Here is a 25882-nt window from a genome sequence, read left to right on the forward strand (position 1 = left end):
GGGGCCATGTCCCAGGGCGCAATTTTGGGAGGGGGCAGAAACAGGCACCTCCACAGCAGGCACCTTCATTGGAGCCTGGCTCCACACAAGAAGGAGCTGTGCTTTGGCTGTGGTGCTTGCGCCTGGCTGCAGCAGCAGCTCTGCCCTCGGGTCAGGAGAATGGGTGGCAATGCTGCCATGCACCCTCCTCAGCCACGGTGCGCCTTGTGCCTGGCTGCAACAACTCCACCACCAGGCCAGGCCTAGGGGGGCGGGGCGGGAAACAGCGTGGTTAACTCTCAGTTCCTCAGCTTCAACATAAATTTTTCCCAGACAAATTAAGCACAACACCACAGCTGTCTTGTGTCTGAAGATCTACATCCTCTATTAGGTAATAAAATAAATGCAAGAACGCTGCCCTCAGCTTTCCACAGCTAGAGAGAGTGGGAGGGGGATAAGACAATGTCGTCTTTTGACAGCCCCAAAATAGTGATAATCTATGGGCTGCTTCTCTTATTAAATTGCAGAGCTACTGGATGACTCCCACAGGTTATTCCTGCGTCTGAAAAGATGTAGCAGTGCCTTGGATTGATATTAATAATCCAAGTAACTGCAGGCTGTTCCTAGCCCTGCTTTACTCAATTCAGATTCACATATATATGTTCAAATGTATATAACTGAATGCCATGGATGGTGTTTGGTTCTGTATACATGGTGCTACCAATACAGTCATACCTCGGGCTGAATGTGCTTCAGGTTGAGAGCTTTCGGGTTGCGCTCTGCGGCAACCCGGAAGTAATGGAGCACGTTACTTCCAGGTTTCACCACCTGCACATGCGCAGACGCTCAAAATGACATCACGTGCATGCGCAGAAGTGGCGAAATGTGACCCGCAAACATGCAAACGCGCCGTCGCATCTTACGTTCCATTCAGGATGCGAACGGGGCTCCGGAACAGATCCCATTCGCATCCCGAGGTACCACTGTATATCAGCCAGATAGGTAGGGTATAAACAATAAATAATACATTAGTAGTAGTAGTAGTAGTAAAAAGGGTGATCAGGAGGGAGAGTTAACGGAGCAACTTTGCTCCTCTCCCAACCCAGATTGGAACACTAGTGAGGAATCAAATTGTTCTTAACAGCACAGTTTCAATTATATTCTAAAAATGTAAGAGAGGGATATCGCTATTTTCTAGCAAAATTTAGGTGGGTAGGTGGCTGGAATTAGAAGAGTATTTTTCGCCCCATAGGACGCACCGGCCCATAAGGTGCAGCTAGTTTTTTGGGGGGAAATAAAGGGGGGAATTATTTCCCCCCCCCCAGGCACGGGGCAGGGGCGGGGGAAGCCCGAGCTTCCCCCGACCCCAGCCCCCAGAACCGGCAGCTCTCCGCAAGCCGTGGGAGCCCAGCGCCGGGCTCCCACAGCTTGCGGAGAGCTGCGCGAAGCCTGGAGAGCAAGAGGGGTCGGTGCGCACTGACCCCTCTCGCTCTCCAGGCTTCAGTGAAAGCCTGCATTCACCCCATAGGATGCACACACATTTCCCCTTCATTTTTGGAGGGGGAAAAGTGCGTCCTATAGGGCGAAAAATACGGTATTTGATTTCAACAGGACCAAAGTTGAGAAACTAAAACAATTATAGAGGTAGGTGATACTGTATATACAGAAAAACATGTGGAACTTCTTTCAATCAACAGTGCAATAATTATAAGCAATTTGCATAGGAAGCACAGGTCCCATACCAAATTGGATAAGTAATAATCTTTCAGTGTATTTATCCATGGGGTTTCTCTTTGCTGCTTAATATCAAAAAAAAAAAAAAAAAAATCAGGAGAGAAATATTTGTGATACAAAATTACTATTCTGGCCAATGTAGTTGTTGCATTAGCATAACACCCTGACTGAGTAAAGCCACTTAAGGGTCATGTAGCAGAAACAGAAAGAAAGAGATCAAATGGGGTGAATGCATTCAAAAGGCCAGGTGAAGATGAAAGAACCTGTGGATGTACTTTAAATGCTCAACAGTTTTAATCATTTTAGTACATAAGGTATATGCATATGCACTATGCCAACCCATGTTAGATTTGACTGAGAAGGGAGATAGGCCAAAAACAAAGTATTTCCTCATCCCATAAAGTTTGCTGGTAGTGCATAGTGAAAGTCAGATCCAGGAGATTGTGTGGAAGATGCCCAACTCCCCTGCTGCCACTCAGACAAAGGAAGACATCCCCTCCATCCATCAATGCAGGAATGACTGGAACCACCTGTAGACACTGGAGAAATAGTGAGTCTGGTTGCATTTCTCCACCCTTTCATGCAGCCCCAAAATCTGATCCATAGGGTCCCCATCCAGATTTGCTGTGGGGGGAAGAGGAATGAGAAGTCCTGCTGCAGGAGTGGATCCCTGCTTACAGTACATCAGATCCTACCCTCTTATGTTGCTGAGGCTGGATTTCATTCTTTTACTTGTTAGCAATTCTGAATTAGGGCCAGAGAAAGCGAAGGAAAACAGCTGCAAGGCATTATAGGGGCTACTAAAGCTAATCTGATATCCTTTTTTTAGAAGGTAGATGGTTTTCCAGATAAAATTAAATTCAGCAGATTGAATCAGTTTAAAATTTCACAGAACATTTGGTTACATATGATGTAAGAAGCTATTATTTCTGCTTTAAAAGAGGCATGTCTAATGTGTATTAAAGGGACTAGTTAGGGTTTTGCTTAAAAGCAAACAGTACAGTTGAAGAAAAGAAAGCAGTGGATGTAATCAGTGACGGGGCCCACTTTATTAAATATTTGCATATTTTACAGAAGCCTGGGGGTGAGGAGAAATGTTTTGGTTAGAATCTAACCGTTAGATGACAGCAAGCCCAAATCATTGTTAATACAGATTATTAGGAAATTGCACAGGATGAATTGGTTGATCTCAAATTTGTGGAATAATACTAAATAATTCAGTAATATAAGATGTACACAAAGAAAATAGCACATTTTTTGTTGCTGGCTAGGGGTTCAACAGAGAAAAATATTCTAGGCATATTGGCTGATCACTTAACTCCGGCTCAGCAATGCCATACAGAAATAAGCAGAGCAAATGTAACCTCTGGATGTGTTCACACCTTTAGATCCTGTAAGAAATAGCAAGCAGGCAGGTGAAGAGGGAGAAAGTTATGAGGCAGGGCTTAAGAGCTAGGTATTAAGTGTATGTCCAATGTTGAAAGCTGTAAGCTTTGTTGAGATCACTAACAGAGAACATGTAGAGAATGGTCCTGTATAATTTCTCTTGGAGAAGCTACTCAAAGATGCCACAAAAGGAGGTGTTACAACTTTGTTCTATTAGCCACCCTGAAAGTCCAAAGTTGCCAAGAAATGAAACTGGGTTTTATATTTATGATAAGCCAGAAATGAGTGGAAAGTTATTGCTAACTGAGGTCTTAATTCTTCATCTATGGTGCCTTAACTGCCTCCTTTCTTCACTCAGATACATATTTTATCTTCACAATTATTTATGGACAGAGCAATCCTACAGCAGTGGTGGTGGTGCTGGAATTATGTGGAAGATAAACTGCCACTCCCTAGGCCCTGCCCACTCACACCAGCTAGGAAGGGAGGGGCAGGGGTGGATTTTCCAGGTGTCCCCCTCCACCAGTTAGCCCTCTAAGAAAATTCTCCCCTTATAGACTCTAATGGGAAAGAAAACAACTGCACCAGCTCCAAGGCAAGCATACATTTTTCAGCCCGAGAGTGTCAGGGGAAGAGGGGGCTCCAGTTCTGGTGGGTCCAAAGTTCTCCCCCAGTGTGCCCCTGGAATGCCCCACATGGTGATGGCCTCTGAGCACAAACCTCCCTTCTGGGAGTTCACATTTGCTTCCTTGTTTGTTTAAGAGCATTTCTACGCCATGGTACAAAATTGCTTTACAGTGTAATCTACAGTAGGACAATAATAAAATACAGTAAATTATTTAGAGGCAATAAACAAACAACAGAATTAGCATGATATACATTTAAAATATCTATTAAAAAATGCAAATAATTTGTGTTTTAAAATATAGCAACTTCCCAATACTATCCAACATCAAACCAATTAAAATGCCTAAGAGAATGAGATGTCTTCTTCATTTGACACCTAAAAGACAATAAAACAAAGGCCTCCTTGGGTGGGAGTTCCACAGCAGGGGTGCCACAAATCAGCAAGCTACCCACTTGGCTATTAAACAAGAACCCTATTTCAAATGTCTAATACTGAGGAGACAGTGCTTGCTTTATGGCACTTGCTTTGTAAAAAAATATAATAAAAAGGTGAATAGAAAATGAAAATCTGTGAGCACTTCTGACATCAAGCATACTATACTGTGGCAAATTGTTGCTGTAGACATTGAATGAAGCAGAATAATTATGACTGAATTCTTACAAAGTTCATAGGACGGTCAGGCCACATATGTCAGCATCCAACAAGAGAAATGTTTGATGAGAAACTGGCAACCAGGAAGCTGTTCCACAAGTATGAAAATTGATTTGTAAAAGCTTCAAGTTACCAGCTTGAAGCAGAGAAATAGGAAAGGCAAACAACCAGCCAGCATGTATCGTATTTCCTCTGGAACTTCCAATATACTAAAATCATCATGGAAAATAATCCCATCAAACATATCACAATCCTTTTCCACACAATTAATACCACTTTATTCTCTGTGTTTATCTGTCTATTCCAAAAACAGGAAACGTGGTATTTCTATGGCAATGAGGCAAAAGAGAAAGGGGTACACATTCCATACATACCATTTGGACATGCGGGGGGGGGGGGCATTTACTGTAAATGGGGCCATGCAGAACATGAGCACAGGAATTCTGGACCCCAGGCCTTATTTCATGTATACAGCTGTTAAAGGATGTATACTGCACATCTTAAATAAAGTTTCCTTCCATCGTACACCCTTTTTTGTATATCATAATGCATTTAAAATAAACAAACAAACAAAAACAAACCACATTTGTGTCAAAGAAATGTGCATGAAAGCCTTGCTCTAATGTACTCACAGATATTCTCATATATAGATGGCTGGAAAAATGCACCAACAGCTACATACCACAATGCTGATGCATAGAGCTGTGGCAGGAAAGGTTAGTAATTCTGTCCCAATTGGTACTGCAGCTGATAGTGGTCTTCCCCAGCACTTATGCCCCCCACTCCCTCGAACTCACACTTTACAGTTCCTTGCAGGAAATCGAAGCCTGTGGGGTGATGGTGTCAATGCTATTTATTATTTATCAGGTGTTTTGAAAACTGCCTTTCAGTATTATCACTCCCAAGACAACTAATGAATCAGATAAAACTGATAAAAACAATAAAAACAAATACAAACAATAAAAACAGCAGACTAGAAAAAGCAAAAATAAAATTGTAGCGGAAGAATAAAACCAATTCACTTGGGCTTTTAAGAGATCTTGTTGCATGGTGCTAAAAAGACGTAATGACAGATGCCAAGTGAGACTCCCTGGGTAAGCTGAGAAATTGCTGATCTTGTAACAAAAATATGTAAGCTGTCCCTAAATTGTCCATACCAGACGATTGCAAAGTAGTGCATATACCACCAATTTTAAAAGAAAGATCTAGGACCATAAGCATAACTTCTGATCCTTGTAAATTGGAGGAAAGCATGGTTAAATATAAAGTTAGCAATCATACAGAACAGCCTTCTCCAGCCTTTCTAGATGTTTGGACTACAACTCCTATCAGCCCTACTTCAGCCCACATGGCCAATGGTGTTGGATAACCAGTCTCTTAAAACCAACACAAAAAGGTAAGGGTAAAGGACCCCTGACAGTTAAGTCCAGTCGCGAACGACTCTGGGGTTGCGGCGCTCATCTCGCTTTACTGGCTGAAGGAGCCGACATTTGTCCGCAGACAGTTTTTCTGGGTCATGTGGCCAGCATGACTAAGCCACTTCTGGTGAAACCAGAGCAGAGCATGGAAATGCCGTTTACCTTCCTGCCGGAGCGGTACCTATTTATCTACTTGCACTTTTGACGTGCTTTCGAACTGCTAGGTTGGCAGAAGCTGGGACCGAGCAACAGGAGCTCACCCCGTCGTGGGGATTCGAACCGCCAACCTTCTGATCGGCAAGCCCTAGGCTCAGTGGTTTAGACTACAGCGCCACCTGCATCCCAACATGCTTAAGTCGAATTAATGCATGATGTGGTTAATACCATAGAGCAGGGATGTCCAACAGGTTGATCACGAGGGATCACTGGTAGACCCAGTGAGGTTTTGGTAGATCACGGTCGATCGCTGGGTCCCTTGCCTTAGCATTGGTAAAACAGAACCCGCCCCTGCCCCCTCCTCCCGCCCTCCATTGTTGCATGCAGGATCTGCAGAACGGAAGATGGAGTTTACTCAGTGAGGCTGTTTGTTTCCCAGATCTGTTGATGAGTGGCTGTTCCCCTTTCTCCCTTGATCTTAGGCTCAAATTCTCAAAAATTGGGGGCTTTCCACCTACCTAAAAAAGCTCAACAACTTTGAGCTGAATCTGTGTATAGAATGCAGTCTCTTGCAAGTTGGCCACCCCTGCCATAGAGTAAGCTACCTTGCCAGGCTTAATCTAGGTCACTTTCCCTCACCTTGGGAGGAAATAGGTAATCAAGTCTATTGTTCACCTCCAGTCTACCTGAGAAACTCAACGTTTGAAGATGTTAGAGATGGTTGTTCCAGCTCAGCTATATGGCTCTCACCAGCCATTCTTGAGTTCCTATATCAATAATTTAGGAACTTCTACAACTTTGTAACTAAGTGAAGTTTTACTGCCTGTGCAACCTTTTCTGAAGCACATGAATCTGTCCTTTGGAAAGCTTGTAAGTAACATATTTTTAAAATTACCAAATGTCTTTTCCTATGCTGGGGGAAGAGGGAGACTTGGGGGGGGGGGACCTTTTTAAGGGGACATTTTGGAACTCACTTTAAAGGGCACATATTTTAAAGGTTTAAATGCCTATGTTTCTATGCTTTACTTTGCTGCATATTTTGTGATTTTAAATCTCTGCTAGGGTTCTCTTACCAAAGGGCACTTGCCCCAAACTTGGATCTTGGCTTTTAGGTATTCTCCTTTCTATATATTGTTCTCCTGAACCAACTAATGGTCAGTGTAGTGGTAGTCTAGAAATATCTGGAAGGTCCCAGCTTGGAGAATGGCAGATATAAAAGAACAAACCTTGCTAAAGGAGACTCAGTGTGGCTTCTGACTAACCTTTCAGAGTTCTTTGAAAATATCAAACAGAATGTGGAGAGGGGTGATTCAGCAGGCAGAGTACTTGGACCTTTAAAAAGCTTTTGATAAAATCCTCATTGAAGGCTCCTAAACTGCACTTTATCATACGATAAAAGGGAAGGTCCACTTATGGATTAGTAGCTGGTTTAATTAGAACTGGATGCAAAGAGTAGAAATATATGGATGGTTCTCACAATGGAATAAAGAAGTAGAATCTCCCCAGGGTTCTACAGGTGCCTTGAAAGTGGTTCATAAGTGAACTGGCTTTTAGGGTGAAAAGTGAGGTGGCCCCAATTTTTTAAGGCAGTGAAAAACAAAGAGTTCCAAAAACTAGGTGAAGAGGCAAGCAGGAGCCACGAGGGCACGCAGAGGCACTGCCAGGAGGACCGAGTCTGAACCCAGGACCTCATCAGTGGGGGGTGGGCAGGGCCTGGGAAGAGGCTGCATGGTGGTGGCAGAGAGGTGGGCGCACAGTGGTAGCGCCTCTCCCTCTCAGAGAATGAAAGGCGAGGAGTGCCCCTCCTCCCAACTTTGCACATGTGGCCCTGTGCCCCAATCCACACCTGGCACCAGATGGAACCGGTGGGAAGCATTTCGTCAAGTGTGGTGGCACTTCCTTGGTCATGCAGCTCAGAGGTTTTTGTGAGCAAACGTCAGGTGTAATCTGTTTCAGCTTTAGCCTTGGGTTGGGCTCAGCAGTCCTCCCATTTCTGTATTTGGATTTGAGGGTGACAAGTGATGAAAATCCTATCTCGTACAGGGATGTGAAAAATAAAACACTTTCCCCATCATCATCCAATGCATTATGAGAATCATGAGGCCTGGTCTAGGGCCTTGCTAACCTTTTAATAATTCTGTCCTCCATCATCATATCAAGGAAAGTAAGTGCGGAGCTGAGTTCAGATAAATTTCACTCTGCCTTTCCACCGGCCTCCCAAATGGAACTTCTGCCTTAGCCCATAGTTAATACCATTTCGATCAATCAATCTTAATCAATCTCAAACCTTTTTTGGCATATGGACAAGATTCTGAAAGGTTCGTCCATCAAGCACAATATTCCAAACTGATAAATCAGGAAATAGAGTGGAAGATTAAATTAATGAAACAAAAAACTTTTGAATCGGCAAATAAATGTGGGAAACTGCTAGCTTGGCAGTTGAAGAAGAGACAAAAATTAAATACAGTTACAAATTTGGAAATTGAAGGAAGAAACATTCAGAACCCCACGGAGATCAGAAAGTGTTTCCAGAAATATTTCAAAAAATTATATACTCAAGGGCCGCAGGACGAGGTTGAGATTAAACAATTTTTGGAGAAAAATGGACTTAAAAAACTGTCACAAGAAAATAGATCACTCCTGAACAGTAAAATAACACGCCAAGAGATTGAAAATGCCATTCAGAACATGAAATTGGGCAAATCTCCAGGGCCAGATGGGCTAACCTCCAAGTATTATAAGACATTAAAAGACTACTTGATACAACCATTGATGGAGGTTAGCAATGAAATTATGGAGGGGAGGAAGGCGCCGGATTCGTGGAAGGAAGCATTCATCACATTGATACCTAAATCGGATTCTGAAAAGACACAACTCAAGAACTACCGTCCCATCTCCCTTTTAAATGTGGATTACAAAATATTTGCAGATGTTCTGGCAAGTAGACTTAAAAAAGTTTTAAATGAAGTAATTCACAAAGACCAGGCAGGCTTTCTCCCAGGTAGACACATGTTTGCTAATACAAGGAACATTATTGACATCTTGGAACTTTTGCAAACAGACATAAATACAAAAGCAGTGCTAATTTTCATAGATGCAGAGAAGGCCTTTGATAATATCTCTTGGAAATTTATGAAGGGAAATTTAAAAGAAATGGGAGTGGGTCGGGGTTTTGAGAATGGGATTGATGCAATATATTCAGAACAAAAGGCTAAATTGATAGTAAACAATGTGGTTACAGAAGAGTTTAAAATTGAAAAAGGAACACGACAAGGCTGCCCGATTTCCCCTTTGCTATTTATATCGGTTCTGGAGGTGCTCTTGAATATGATTAGAGGGGACCGGTTGGTGGAAGGGATTCAGGTCGGAGCGAAACAATATAAACTTAAAGCTTTTGCAGATGACCTAGTTCTGACCCTGCAGGAGCCAGAATCTAGTACAATAAGAGTATTACAATTGATTCAAGATTTTGGTCGGGTGGCGGGATTCAAACTAAATAAACAGAAAACTAAGGTGCTGGGAAAAAATCTGACAGATACAGAGTCGGAATGGTTTCAGAGAGAAACAGAGCTAACTGTGGTTAAAAAAGTAAAGTACCTAGGGGTAAATATAACAGCAAAGAATCTGAGTCTATTTAAGGATAATTATGAAAAATGTTGGTCTGAAATTAAGAGAGACTTGGATAGTTGGACAAAATTGAAGCTTTCTTTGTTAGGCCGAATTGCTGCTGTTAAGATGAATGTATTGCCAAAGATGTTGTTTCTGTTCCAAACATTGCAGATTGTGGACAAGACGGAGTGCTTCCGGAAGTGGCAGAGAGATATATCTAAATTTGTCTGGCAGGGCAAAAAGCCCAGAATTAAGTTTAAGATACTAACTGATGCGAAAGAAAGAGGGGGCTTCGCCCTGCCAGACTTAAAGCTGTACTATGAAGCCGCAGCTTTCTGCTGGTTAAAAGACTGGCTACTTCTCGAAGACACTGATGTACTGGACCTGGAAGGTTTTAACAACGCTTTTGGTTGGCATGCATATTTATGGTATGACAAGGTTAAGATCAATAAGGCCTTTAAGAACCATATTGTCAGAAAAGCAGTGTTTAATGTCTGGACAAAATACAAAGACTTATTGGAAAACAAAACCCCGAGGTGGCTTTCACCTCTGGAAGCTAAGGCCCGAAAAAGACCCAATATGGAGGCCAAATGGCCAAAATATTGGGAAATATTAGAAAAAGATGGAGACAATTGGAAATTGCAGAGTTTGGAGAAAATGAAGGATAAAGTGCGAGACTGGTTACATTACGCTCAGATTAAAGAAGTTTTCAAAATTGATAAAAAGGTAGGGTTCCAGGTGGAGAAATCGAAGTTGGAAACAGAATTGTTAGAACCAAAGACTAAGGTATTATCAAGAATGTATAACCTGCTGTTAAAATGGAATACACAAGACGAAATGGTCAAATCGGTTATGATAAAGTGGGCTCAGGATATTGGGCATAATATTATGTTTGAGGACTGGGAAAGGTTGTGGACCACTGGGCTGAACTTCACTGCATGTAATGCTCTGAAGGAAAATGTAATGAAAATGATATATAGATGGTACATGACCCCAGTTAAACTTGCCAAAAAATACCATTTGTCTGATAATAAATGTTGGAAATGTAAAGAACATGAAGGAACATTCTTTCACCTCTGGTGGACCTGTCCTAAAGTGAAGGCCTTCTGGGAAATGATATATAATGAGTTGAAAAAGGTATTTAAGTATACCTTCACTAAGAAACCAGAGGCCTTCCTTCTGGGTATTGTCGGCCAGAAGGTGCTAAAGAAGGACCGAACATTTTTTATGTATGCAACAACGGCAGCAAGGATACTCATCGCTAAGAGCTGGAAAACTCAAGATCTACCCACACTGGAAGAGTGGCAGATGCAGCTGATGGACTATATGCAACTGGCCGAGATGACTGGTAGAATCCGAGACCTGGGAGAAGAGAGGGTTGAAGAAGACTGGAAGAAATTCAAGATTTATTTACAAAAATATTGTAATTTGGTTGAATGTTAAGAAGGATGCTAGATCATAAATAATTGCCTACCACTGAATTAGATCTGAATTTGACGATAAGTGAGATTAAGGAAAATATAATTTTTTTGGAGAATTGTTAGATTTTATTTAAATGAGCGGAGATAAGATTGCAAACAAGTGGGTAATTTGCTGGGAAATTTTTTTTGTAACGATGTAAGTGGGAGCGGGAGACGTGAGGGAGTCCAAAGAAGTGACGAAATTATGTTATGATAAAAGTAATGTTGTTTATTATTTATGCATTTGTATTCAAAAACTTTAATAAATATGTATAAAAAAAAAAGATTCTGAAAGGTTCGGTACAATAAAACCAATTAGCAGAATCTGCATCTAACAAGTAAAATACTGTTGTGTTTTGCAGCAACCTGGCTACCATCTCCATCTTATCCCCATCCTGAGTAAACATTAGGAAGGTCACCTTGCATACATCTGACTGCCATTCCCTGCTAACAACCAAATGATTAATGAGCTAGACTGATACAAGCGGCAGTGCAAAAGAACATGCACAACTGATTCTATATGAATCTTCAAATGTCTCAAGGGCTGTCACATGGAAGAGGGAACAAGCTTGTTTTCTCCTGCTCCTGGGACTTGAACAAATGGCTTCAAGTTACAAGACAGTAGATTCCAACTAAACATCAGAAAAAAACTTTCTGACAGTACAGTAAGAGCTGCTTGACTGTGGAATGGTCTCCTTCAGGAGGTGGTGGACTCTCCATTGGAGGTCTTTAAGCAAATTTTGGATGGCCATCGGTCAGGGATGCTTTAGCTGAGATTCCTGCCTTGCAGAGGGTTGGACTAGATGACCCCAGGGGTCCCTTCGGACTTTACAATTCTATGATTCTATGACTCTGTCCACAGCAGCATAGTCTCTCTGTGAATCGTAATACCATTTCCATTTCTACTGTGTGTGTTTCTCATTCTTGCATACCAGGACAAGTGAATTGTTGTAAGTGTAAGCTCCAGTCAAGCAATGTAGTTGAGATCATAGAATGATAGAATTGTAGTGCTGGGTGGTACCAAAAGTCATCCAGTCCAACCCCCTGAAAACAGACATTCCTTTGAGGTGACCGTAACCTAGGTTTAAGGTGCTCTTTGGCGACTAGCATTGGCGGTCATTAATCTGAAGACACCCAAGTGTGGATCACTGTGGCTGAGCTACCTCCGCTTAGGAGGAGGAGCAGCTGGCACTTCAGCCTCCGTTGGTGGAAGGCACATTGTGTCACAACTGTCTCTGGGCCTTCAGTGACATCTATCTGGGTCCCCAGACAGCAAACATGATCCTTTAGGTCAGAGGAGTAGAACCTTGTCCCTTCCAATAAGCAAGGCCAAGGCCAAGGCAGGAGGCGGTTAAAACAACAGGGAATGGTCACTGAGGTGACCACTCGTTTACCCATTCAGCTATTGTGGCCATATTCTGATGGACATTGGTGGGCACCTTACTAGGAAAATATCATTTTAGGTTACTGTTGCTTTCAAAAACCACATACACATGAATGGAGTGAGCACCATCCTTAGCAATTTAACCAGGCCTTGGTCCTTACATAGACAATGCTTTGTTTTTAATCTGTGGCATTCTTAATTTGTTTGTCACCACAGCACTTAGTTGCAGCTGGCTAAATCTGCAGAAGCTTAACAGAACACTGGCATTTTGTTTCCTCTCAGCTTCCAACACCAGTTTATCACCATGGCACCTCCCTGAATAGGCCTGATATCAATTCTGCCATCTACTGAGAGCCTGAGAACACTTTCTTTTTAAATCTGTTGGCACTTTAGAAACTACCATGGAAATTCTTGTATAAACCAAGAACCCTTGAATTTTGGAGGATGCAATGAAACCCAAACCTTTAAAGTCTTCCCTACTTTTCTAAAATAAAAAGCAATAATTATTGCAGGGCCAGGAGAGTCTCCCAACCACCAAATATATTAAAAAGGAAACTTTGTGTGTTAAAAGTTTTCTTGATTAATTTTTTCTAGTTAGGGTAAATAAGCTTTATTGCACTAGCCAAAGGTCACGACAAAACCATACAAACACTTTCAGGAAAAGAAATATCTATATAACTGTATATAAAAAGCAGAGCCACTGCCTGAATAATCAAAATCATAAAATGAAGATTCACACATAGAATGGGGACTCCACACAGCATACAGTGTTTTCCTATTTTGAGTTCTGAATCTCCCTTACAGTTTACTGCAATTTTGTCCAGGTCTTCTTCTTGATCTTCCTTGCCGCCAGTGCAAAGAGGGCCAGATTATAAGTTACTGGAGCATCAGCATCACTGAGCAGCCAGAGAACCCTCTCCACCAGGGAGAGGCAGCTTTCCTGGACAAACAAGGGATTTGAAAAGTGCCTCCTAGGTTCTGTGTATAGTGGGCAATGTAATAAATAATGTTGGACACTCTCCACCTGTGGTTGCCCACAAATACAAAGTCTATCTGCTTACGGGACCCTGTTATATGCTGTTACAGGTCAGCAGAAGGCATTATGTGTTAAAAGTTGCTTCTTCTTTTTCTTCCTTAGGCAAATCAACCACTGAGACCAGAACAATGCAAGGGAGGGAGCAGGTTTTCCAGATGCGCTGCTGCTTTCTCAAAGCTGCCCACAACCAGCCTCCCTCCACAATACGGAGTGAGGGCAGCCCAGTCGGAGGGCTGTTGCCGTGGCTGAGGTGAGGAAGCAGGAAGCAACTCCCTGGTGAGTCCAAGTCTTCTTGCCTGGCCTCTCTCTCCAGCAGCGGCAGCAGCATCCACTGCCTGAGAATTGCTCTTGTGGATGAGGTGTGGAAAGGAGCAAGGAAGGGAGAGATATCCCCCCACACACACACTCACAGGAGAGCTAGAGGGCAAGGCTTCTGCCTCATGCAGCCTGCAACTTCCTGCCATAGAGAGAAAGTAAAACCACAGGAGTGCCACGAGGGTGGGAGCAGAACCTGCCCACTGCTCCTGAAGCTGCCACCTTCATGGTCAGTTTTAATATACACAAAGGCTGAATCTACACATAAATAAAAAAGCTATGAAAATGCTTTTTTTAAAAAAAACATTTTTAAATATATATGGAATTGCCCATAAGCTCACCTGCACCACCTAGTGTCACATTTGTATAATGCACTTAAAGTGCACTTAAAATGTTATCTTTCAGCTGTATAGCTAAGTCCCCAAAAGATATGTTTGGCAGTGACCAGTGCTTTTTTTTCTGGGAGGACGCAGGGGTATGCATACCCCTAAACATTTTGTGTTGCCCCAACCGACCAACCAACGGACGGATTGACACGCCAGCTGTCTCCACAGTAGCAGCGCAGACTGGAGCTCCATCATTCTCCCCGCCTGTGCCCAAAGAGGGGAGTCTGGGGCAGCCACGGTGAAGACAATGGCGCCACCACTGCTCCTCCTCCTCCTCCTCTTGCCGGGCTAGAGTAAGCCAGCGTGCACTGGCCTCTCCTCGCTCAAGCTGCCGCCACCAGGGGCCTTCCCGTCCTCTCAGCACCACCGCCACCTCGAGTCCCTCATCCAGGGGTTGGGGGGAGGGAGGGGGAGGGGGAGCAGCCAAAATGAGAGTACCCCTAAACATTTTTTTAGAAAAAAAAAAAGCACTGGCAGTGGCCATTCATTCCCCTGCCCTCCAATAAGGTGAATGGCATCCATTCACTTAAGATGGTGGGGAGAATGAGAGCCCTGATCTCAGGGACACCGCAGCCAGCTCCAGTCACATATCACTGCCTGCTCCATCCCAGCAACAAGGAACACAGGGTGAAAGTTGTATTTAAGCCAGCACCCTTGCTGGCAAACAAAATGAGCTTCTCCCATGGCGGCTGCACAGCACTGCAATTATGAAGCGGCAAGGAGCAGCTGATGGCAGCTGGGAGGACGACTCATCAAAGAAGGAGAGCCAGTCTGCAGCTTCAAGAACAAAACCCTCTTGCAGGCAGGATAGGGGGGGGAACAGAGGGGAGCAGCTGGCAGGAGGAAAAATAAGGAAGGGAAAGAGGCAGGAGGCACCACTAGAGAAGCCAGGTCTGCCAGCCCTCACCAGCCATGGTGGAAGTAAATAGGGCAGCTCTTTGCCTTACCTTCCAGCAGACTTTCCTTGGGGCTGGAGTGGCAAAACCACATCCTCCCCTGCAATATTTTTCCTGTCCCAGCTCCCGCCCCACATCTTTTTCTTGTGTAAGCCCCTGCCAAGGCACAACTCTGGAGTGCCACAGAAAAGGTCATTGCCATCTACACAAAGACAAAAGGATTCAATTGTCTTATGCCTGTACAACTCCCTGTAATGTGACCCTTGGGGCCCTAATAACAGACACCCTGAAGCAATAGCAAATCAGCCTCCCTTTTCCGACATTAAGGTCTGGATTCAACTACCTCGTACCTTTAGTGAAAGCCAGCACAAGGACTCCCATAATGGGGCTTTTCTCTCTCCTTGCCTCGTGCCACCCCCAGGCCTCCCCAAATCTGCTCTGGAAGGTCATGAGTGTTAGAAAAACACTGGGGCCTAATTCGAATAGTAGAATGTCTGGCATCTGGTGGGTGTGGCTTTGGTGTTCTGCTCCAGAATTGGCCCCTCCTTTTGTGTGCTCAGTTAAGTTCAGTTAAAGAGAGACAAACTATCATTCTTCATTCTTGTCTCATTCCTGCCTTATGATGCCGTTTTAGTTTCCCTCAGATAGTATGTTATTGTGTTACAATTTTATTTATTATTAAAGCTTTGCTTGACATAAACGTGAGCCACTTACTTTGCTGAAAGAAAGAAACTCTGCTGAAGAATGGTGGAATATTAAACTGGGTGTGAGGGGATATTTTAATCATCCCACCTTCCACAGCAATGAGAACCCCCAGAACAGCACACGTGGGGAAGGGGAGATCATCCCATTAGATGAAATTACAGAATTAGCTCCTTAGCACGAGGTTAAATTCCAGCCAAATTCACTGGGTCCCAGGGACTCCACTCCAACTGTGTCCTAAGTGCATTATTTTCTTAATATGAGTTTATGGTTCCCACTGAATTCTAAGGGCAAGTAGACTAGCTGTTAGAAGAAGCACAGTTCAGTGATTAAGTCCCCCCACCAACAATTCCTTTACTTTCTACCATGTAGGTGGATGGCGTTCATTTACTTGTATGTCCAAAAAAAGGTGTGTGGCACATGTGGCAGTGCTTGTCCAAAATGCCCTTGACACTGGACATGGCCTCTGTGGAGAAGGACCCTGCAGTGGTAGAACTGGGCCTCTGTCCACAGCACACAGAAAGACTCTTTGCACCCCTTCATGGGCTCCCACCACACACTCCACCAACCTCAACCACAACCTCTCAGCATGCCTGGCATTTTGATAATACCTATAAAATTTAATCACAGGGGTTTTAAAAACAAGCAACCATAATCTCAGTGTTTCCATGTTGATAAAATTACAGAATTAAGAGAGATGCTGCAAATGCCTTCAGAAGCATAGGTTGTATTTTGCCGCAAATCTTGTTACTTCTGCGTTGCTCATGCATGATAATCAGTAATCCATAATAGACTGGATGGGAGCCAACCAACTGATGCTCAGCCCAGGTAAGACAGAGGCAGTGTTGGTAAGAGGCTCATCTGCACTAGGAGGTTTGATTTAACCTGTTCTGGGTTAAGCCTAAAGCAGAGACAGTGAGTGATGCATAAGCATTTAGCACATGTTCCAAAAGAAGTACAGTATGTTTTTATTTTCTCCAGTGTTTCTGGACTAAGCCCATTATTTGATCGACTTCATGAATTTGTATCTTGCCTTTTAGGAAAACTTTCTTACAATAAAATCAGCTTACAAATCATATTCTAAATTAGGCAGCAACATATACACAAAACAAATGTGCAGCTACATAGAAACATTATAATTATAACCAATAACACACGGTCACAAAACAATTAAACTGCAGCAGCCAGACAGGATATTAAAACATTAAGATTATTGTTATTATTTATTAGTTGCTTATTGCACAAATGTCTCTGACCGACTTACAGCAGATTTTAAAACCTAAGCCCAAGAAAAAAATGCATTGTAATACTACACAAAAACACATACATTATTTTTAAAAAATACACTGAGACATATACACAAACATAGGACCCAACTCCTAGGGACGGTGGGGGCTTTGGCCACCACAATAAAATATTTGAGGGGACCGGGTCCCCACAAAGTTGATGGGCATTCTCACTCAAATGGTGTGTGTGCACTGTGTTATGTGATTGATTATGCAGGGCAGCATTTATCTGGGCCCCCACAATATTTCATTCAAGTTGGCACTCTTGTACACAAAACAACACTCCCCAATAACAGTAGCAGAATGCTCTGATAGCATGCTAACAGCACGCACAAAACCATGAGATCACAAAATAAATTTGCAGCACAGTAACAGCAATCCCATCAAAATCCTTAAGGGTGTACACCTATGGCCTTGGAAGAGAGCCACAGGAGCTTGCTGCTGTCCCTCTCACAGGTGAGGGAAGGAGAGGAAAGGGAGATCTGCAGACAGAGCAGAGATCTGTTGCCACTGTGGAAGCCACCAGTGCCCAGCGGAGCCATAAGTACTCCAAGTGTGATAGGAGGGGACAAAGGGCATACAGGGCCATGTTTTTGGGGTGGGGATTAGATGTGCCCACATGACACATCTAAGCCCCTCTTTTTTCCTCCAGCCTTTCAGCCTGGGTAGGGCGAGCACAGCAAGGGTTGGGATCAGGCAGTTCAGTTCACAGCAAGGGTTGGGATCAGATCCTCATTGCTCCCGCCAGGAAGGGGCAATCGACTCAGCGCGTCAGCGTGGCACAACCGTTTTCCCGGCACATGGGTCAAGGTGTACTGGAACCCGTTCAGGAATATAGACCAACACAACATTCTGGGGGAGAGAATTTGTGGCGTTTGTTTGTTCGGGTTGAACAACCCCAACAGTGGTTTGTGGTCCGTTTCAATGGAGAAATGACGACCGTACACATAATCATGGAACTTTTTGATTCCTGCCACAATTGCAAGCGCCTCTTTGTCAATTTGAGCATAGTTGCACTCCGTGGGCGACAACGTACGGGAATAGAAAGAGATGGGCTTTTCTGACCCATCCGGTTCCCTATGACTCAGCACCGCCCCCAGGCCGTATTGAGAGGCATCACATGCCAGGACCAGCGGCTTCGATTCATCATAATGAGCAAGGACGCTCTTGCTGCTCAGCATTCCTCACAAGGAGTCAAAAGCCTTCTGCTGCTCCTGCCCCCATCGCCACACATTCTTTTTCTGCAACAGTCTATGTAATGGTTCAGCTACCGAAGCTTTCTGGGGTAAGAACGAATGATAAAAGTTAATAAGTCCCAGGAATGACTGCAACTCCGTCTTGTTCTGTGGTCGTGGTGCCTCGATGATGGCCTTAACCTTAGCATCTGTGGGGTGGATGCCTGATGCATCAATTTTAAACCCCAAGAATTCCACAGTTGGCACCCCAAAACTGCATTTTTCCTTTTTGAGTTGCAACCCCGCCTCCTTGAGCTTGAGCAACACTGCACGGACACATGCAACCAGTTCCTGTGGGTCTTTTCCAGCAATCAAAACGTCATCAAAAAATGGCAAGACCCCCGGCAGACCTCTTAACAGGCGTTCCATGAGCCCTTGAAAAATCCCTGGGGCCACACAAACTCCAAATTGTAATCTGTTAACTCTGAACGCCCCTTTATGTGTGACAATAGTCTGTGCTTCCGCTGATTGTGGGGTTACTGGCAGCTGTTGGTAAGCTTGTGCCAGGTCAAGTTTGGCAAACACCTTGCCCCCAGCCAGTTTAGCCAACAGATGTGATACGACTGGAATGGGGTATGAGTTTCCCCTGAGTGCCTTATTGATAGTACATTTGTAATCAGCACAGATCCTGACTTCCCCATTTGCTTTAAGGGGCGTGACGATTGGAGTCTCCCACTTAGCGGAGTCCACGGGTGAGAGAACTCCCTGCTTGACCAATTTATCCAGCTCTGCTTCGATCTTGGGTTGCAGTGCAAATGGCACTCGCCTTGGTTTGAGTCAGATTGGGGCCACCCCAGGGTCCAATTCGAAGTCAACTGGGGGCCCTTTATAACAACCCAGTTTTCCATTAAAGAGACCAGCAAATTCTTTGCATAATGCCTCGCTCATCTCAGGGCAGGTTTGGATTGAATTAAGCCCTGATATACTCAGTCCCAGGGCAGGGAACCAGTCAGTGCCCAGGAGACTGGGGCGACTGCCCTTCGCAATCACCAGTTTGAGTACCGCCTGTTTGTCCCGGAACTGTACTCTCACGGCACACATTCCCATGACATGGATGCGGGCCGCTGAGTATGACTGCAAAGTTGCCGGGAAGGGCTCCAGAGGGGGCAACTTACCCCTGGGGAAGAATGTCCTCGCGGTCTGGTCCGACACGATAGTGAATCCAGATCCGGAGTCCACCTCCATGTCACACAGCTGACCCTCAATCTTCACCTTGACGTGTGCCTTGCCTTGCACTGGAAACTGCACGACCCTCCCGTTGATCTCCGTTACGTAGTGGCAGTCCTTTAGAACATGGTTTGCTGTGGGTGATCTGCGATGCTCCAGTCTAGGTGCTCCTGTCGCTCCCAATGCCGCCGATCTACAGACCCTGGCGATGTGACCTGTCTTTCCGCACATCCGGCACATAGCATCCCGGAAACGATAACTCTTCCGCTCATGGTTTCCGCCACAACCAGGGCACCTGCCTCGGTGATCTTTGTGCACTGTGCAGGCCTGACGCACTGACTCGACCCCACGGACTGGGCTCTGGCTCAGAGTAGCCTCTAGCTCGTCCATGGCATGCACAACTTCTATCTGTGGCTTAGGGGCCCTGCGACTGGCATCAAGCTCCTCTCTTTCATAATTCTCTGTGGCGGTGGCCTCCTTCAAGGCTGAAGCAAGGGTAACCTCTTATTTAGCCACGATGCGTCTTCTGGCTTTCTTGCTGCTCAGACCACCGACAAAGCGATCCAGGAGAGTCTCTTCCAGATCTTGGAAGTCGCAGTGCTGAGCGAGCTTCCACAGTTCAGCTAGAAATGCAGATACAGACTCCCCAGCACGCTGCTGCCTCTTATGAAACTCCATCCGCCGGGCCATCTTGGTCTCAGTAGGCTCTAAATGGCTTGTTAGGCAGGCAAGAATATCTTTGAGAGATGTCTCACTTAGCTTCGCTGGGGCAAGCAATGCCTTGGCCAGCTTGAAGGTCTCAGGCCCACAGTAGCTCAGGAATGTGGCCCTTCTTTTGAGCCACTGCGAAGAACCTGAAGCGTTCGACGTAGTCTTCCCACGTGTGGGGCTCTGATGGCTGGAAGGGCTCCAATACCCTTGGACTCTCCATTGTCCTGTGGGCAGGGTCGTCTTCTCAGCTGGCCAGTGAGTCTTGTTCTTGGCTACAATCCGGACTCTGAGGCAGGGCTGCGTTTAACCGCTCCTCAGCATTCCGGATCCCACCTTCGTCGCCAGTTGTTGTGACGTGGGGTTTGTGATTTCAGCTCTCTTGACATAATATGCTGGAGACAGCTCTCTAGTAACACTTCTTTATTAAAGCAACAAGACTAAGACTTGAGGAGGGGAGAGCTACATTTATAGGGACAGGGAACTAGCTAGAAAGGATACATTTTGGAGGGAACAATATCAGGCAATCACAGTCCTGCCTTTTGGAGGAAACCAATAAGACAGAGGATCCAAATACAGCAGCTTAAATGAACCAATAGTAGCTGTACCCTCTGGAACCAAAAAGCAGTTACTTTACCCTAATGCAATTATAGACAATAATAATACAGATATAAAATCCTTTGACTCAATACACAACACTGTATGCCCAAAGATGGAAAGAAGTTCCAATAAAGGAAGAATATGTGGAACAGGCAAGATTAACAGCAAAAATTAAAGATCAAAACGAAAGATCAAGACGAAAAACTCCTTGAGGTCTAGAGACCTTTTATTGAGTATTTAAAGAACTACTATAGCAAGATGAAAACACATGCAGGACTTGAAATATGAGCAAGCAACAGCATTAATTATTAAGATAAATAGGTTAAAATTGATATACTGAATAGTATATGTGAAATATGCAGCATTCAAGAGTAAATATGGAAACCATGGAAGGGGAGAATGGGAAGTCAAAGGATAAAGTAATTTACAGTACATCTTAAAATTTGTAAAGTTTTTTCTTTCTGTGTGAAAAACCAATAAATAAGAGTTAGAAAAAAGCAAAATAAAATAAATGGGCCCTGAGATGGTGTACTTCCCCCAGTGCACAAACAAATGCACCCCCCTCCGGGCGCCATGAAGGCATGCTCTGCCGCTCAGTATGAATCACACTGAAGTAAATGGAATCTTAAGTAACTTGCAGTCATCTCTTGCAGCTTTCCCCCCATTAAAATCAGTGGATGATTTAAATATAGACTAACAAAAGTGCATGAATATAGTAAGAAATTCATCACATCCTTTAAGAACAGCTAAAAGCATTAGGTGGGGTGTGCGTGTGCATATATGCATTTAATCAAGGTTTTAAAGGTTAATCATCATTAAGGTTGCAGTGTTTAACACTGTTAAAAAGTATTGAGTTCTGTATGGTTTACTTTTGAGTAAACATGTGCATAACTGCACATGTAAAAATGTTTATAAAGCAAACTAGCGCACCCAACATTGAACATACCACATCCTGAGCTAATTTACTTGCCCATTTATTTACACAACTAAAATAAATAAGATAAAATAAGGCTAGAAGAGATCTGAACAAAATTAAGGCTCTGGAAGTTTACAAATAGGTTCCACTCTTGAAAAAGAAATACTCTCCTATAATCTCAAGTTATTATTAAAATTGTAACATCAGAGCAGTATCTATTGCTCCAAATCTTCAAATGTCTTTCCAAGTTTTTCAAGCTGCTCTTTGAAGAGAACAAAAGAAATAAACAGCAAGATGTGACTCTATCTGACCACATACTGAGTGCATGAGACAGTAACATACCTCCACAAAGAGCTCTCCAATACTTTGCCCATATCGCTGTGGTAATACTTGGTAAGGATCAGAATCACCTAAAGGAAAACAAATGAATAAGAGAACTAAGGTATTTATGTCAGACAACAAAAATAATAAACAGCAGCATGCAATTAAATAAATAAATGTCAAGACTTTGAGTTCTTAAGAGTTATTTTATGTTTACCCTCATCTAAGACTGTCCCACTGAAATCAGGATTGGGTGGTAAAAGTGTTTTTTTAATAATAATGAATAAAACCGCAAGCAAACACAAGAACTATGCACATGCTACAATTGAACTAATTTCCGAGCTTATATTTACATAAAAAGGTAAAGGGAAAGTGACCCCTGACCGTTAAGTCCAGTCACAGACAACTCTGGGGTTGCAGTGCTCATCTCGCTTTACTGGCCGAGGGAACCGACGTTTGTCCGCAGACAGTTTTTCTGGGTCATGTGGCCAGCATGACTAAGCCGCTTCTGGGGAACCAGAGCAGCGCATGGAAACGCCGTTTACCTTCCCGCCAGAGCGGTACCTATTTATCTACTTGCACTTAAGGGTGCTTTCGAACTGCTAGGTTGGCACGACCTTCTGATTGGCAAGCCCTAGGCTCTGTGGTTTAACCCACAGCACCACCCGCGTCCCCTTATATTTACATAGCTAACATATATAAGAATTAATGGAAGGTACTCCCATGTCAGTATATGTGTGTGTGTGTGTGTGTGTGTGTGTGTGTGTGTGTGTGTGTGTCAGATTTCAGCCTAAAAGCAACACACTACTCCACAATTTTTGTTTTGAATATTATAAATTATTTCTCTGCTAAATTGAACTTCTGTGGGAGTCTACAATAAATAAATAAATTATATTATTGAAATAAGGTCAGAAATGCATAATGCTCAAAGAAAGAAAAGATGAATTTATTGGTTACTTCATACTATTCAATAATATTACAAAACTAGAATTTTAAAACCTTACAATCCATTTTGGCAAGTGGGCTCTCACTTACTATCACCATCAAATGTGCGCCATATATTCAGTGGTGAAGCTGCATGCTTCGCTACCAGGGGCGGAGAGCAGACAGGGTGTGGCTGGTGCCCCCCGGGGGCGTGGCGTGCATCCCAGGGGCATGGCACGGGTTCTGGGAGTGTGATGCATGCCTGTGGGGGCATGGCGCCCGGTGTGCAGGATGGTGGCAACGTGTGTCTGTTCCTCCGCCAGTAATAATAATAATAATAATAATTTATTATTTATACCCTGCCCATCTGGCTGGGCCTCCCCAGCCACTCTGGGCGGCTTACATAAAAACCAAAAATACAGTAAAATATCACACGTTAAAAACTTCCCTGAACAGGGCTGCCTTAAGATGTCTTCTGAATGTCAGGTAGTTGTTTATCACTTTGACATCTGCTGGAAGGGCATTCCACAGGGCGGGCGCCACTACCGAGAAGGCCCTCTGCCTGGTTCCCTGTAGCTTTGCTTCTCGCAATGAGGGAACCGCCAGAAGGCCCTCGGCGCTGGACCTCATTTGCATTTATTAGGTACTAACATCCACAGGATAATCAGTATTATGGGGGAAAACCATTGTTTTTAAAGTAGCTGTATTATTTACTGATAATGAAAGCTTTTGAGTGGAAGGTTTTTCATTTAAGCAGTTATGGAGCAATTAAGACCACATCTGCACCAAGCATTACTATATCACTTTAACAGTGGCTTCCCCCAAAGAATCCTGGGAACTGTAGTTTGTTAAGGGTGCCAAGAGCTATTGAGAGACCCATATTCCCCTCACAGAGCTACACTTCCCCAGTTTCCTGTGAAGAGGGATTAGTTGTAGCTCTTGACAGTTCTCAGTGCCCTTAACAAACTATAGTTCCCAGAATTCTTAGGAGGAAAACGTGACTATTAAAGTGACACAAAAGCACTGCAAATGTATGGTGTGAGAACCTCAGAGCGGCTTATAAAAGAGTCCCAGAAAATATTCCAGCCAGGCACTAGTCAACACAAGAGACTATTAATTGTTATTAGCAATACAGTGGTACCTCGGTTTAAGAACTTAATTCGTTCCAGAGGTCCATTCTTAACCTGAAACTGTTCTTAACCTGAAGCACCACTTTAGCTAATGGGGCCTCCCGCTGCCGCCGCACTGCCACAGCACGATTTCTGTTCTCATCCTGAAGCAAAGTTCTTAACCCGAGGTACTATTTCTGGGTTAGCGGAGTCTGTAACCTGAAGCATATGTAACCCGAGGTACCACTGTATCTGGAAAACTCAAGAATCACTTAATAAAGAGTTACAGTTTGAAGCTTTGAATTAGATACCAGTGGCAACTATGGAAAATATGCCTAATCTGTTTGGCTAAATGGATTCTTTAACTGCCCTTATGCCTGGAAGCTGAAGCCAGAAACCTCCACCCTAAAACCTCACCAGAACAATGAACCGAGTAGAGGAATTGTGTAGGACTAGAACAACATGCACATATTCAAATGCCCTATCTAGATAAATCATTTTCTGATTTAATACAATGATTAACAAATTAAGCAAAAGTGACTCTTGCTTGACACAGAGAATAACAGGCTTGAGCAGTTTAAAAACACAGTTGACAAACACAGGTTTTCAGCAGCAAATATGGTTAGATTGGGGTTTAATGCTGCAGTCTAGTGGATATCTAGGTTAAAGAAAGTAAAGGGAACTGTGTAACGCAATGTTTTCCATGAGCTTAGGGCTGACTGGCCCTAGGTAACTCAGTGAGCTAATGGCTGACTGAAGATTTGAACTCAGGTCTCTCCAGTCCTAGTCTGGCACTTTCATCGCACTACACCACAGAAGCTCTCCATTAGAGCAGCCACCACCATCTGCCTATTTTAGTTAGTTGTTTCTCTTCACCTTTCAATCCAGAAGGACCTTCAAGGCAGGACAGGGTGAGACAACCACCTTAGGTGACAGGATTGGCGGGGACAGCAGATTCAGCCCCCACCAAATGCATCACCTGCTGCTGTCACTGTGGCAGCAACAGTTGCCACACAGTCCTTGGAGGCCAGATCTGCTGCCTCCTGGCAGCCTCCACAATGCCACCTCTGCAGCAGCCTCATGGTGAATAGAAGGTGCTTCTGGTCTCCTCCCACCCTTGTTTCTGATGTACATCTTCCCTCATCCCTTCTTCCCTGGCAGTGTGTATGTGCGCATCTTGTGGATAGCCTCAGGTGCCAAAATGCCTTGGGCTGGCTCTGCTTCAAGGTAACTTACATAGAATAATAAAATCCAACTGGAGCTGCTTCCATCTCCTCTGACACGTAGCACAGCTCTGGGTGTCATACTCATGCCTCAACACTCGCTGCCGCCACCAGTCCTCATTAGGCCGCTGCAGCTGTGCCGCCTCCGCTTTCATCCTACCTTATTCCTCAGGCTGCTGGCAACTGGGTGATCAGTTGTCTGGCTACACGCATTCCACTGGGAATGCAAGCTGCTTTTAAATAATTCTTGTTAAGACGGCCATCAGCTTCAAACAGTCAAAATAAAAGAAATCACCACTCAATCCAGGGACCCACAAACACACTGCCTCCTGTGGATCTATCTGTGTTCCCCCCAAAAGTAATCACCAGGAGAGACAACAGGGATAGCTGGATTTCCTCCCCCTCCAGAATTTAGAGGAAGGTACAACAGAGTCCATATGTGACAGGCCCTGGACAAGACCAGTAGCTGGTGTCAGGAGATTTCCCTCTAATGTAAGAGCTTCTTTAGCTTCTGGAAGGAGTGATCTGTGAACAGAGAGCCCCTCACTAGACCTGAGAATGGTCAGATCTCACGTGAGAGACAGAAACAGGAGAAATTACAGTGGTACCTCAGGTTAAGTACTCAATTCGTTCCGGAGGTCCGTACTTAACCT

At 44.0% G+C, this 25882-nt stretch overlaps 1 protein-coding gene across 1 annotated transcript in view; it reads right to left on the minus strand.

The window, feature by feature from the left end:
• Positions 1-25882, minus strand: part of SORCS2 (sortilin related VPS10 domain containing receptor 2) — a 129178-nt gene that overhangs the window by 93127 nt on the left and 10169 nt on the right. Inside the window, exon 2 of the mRNA XM_079983492.1 lies at positions 21995-22062. Within this exon, the coding sequence (XP_079839618.1) occupies positions 21995-22062 (68 nt within the window). The remainder of the gene's footprint in view (positions 1-21994; positions 22063-25882) is intronic.

This window comes from Podarcis cretensis (genome assembly GCF_951804945.1).
Source record: "Podarcis cretensis genome assembly, chromosome: 7".
NCBI lineage: Eukaryota > Metazoa > Chordata > Lepidosauria > Squamata > Lacertidae > Podarcis > Podarcis cretensis.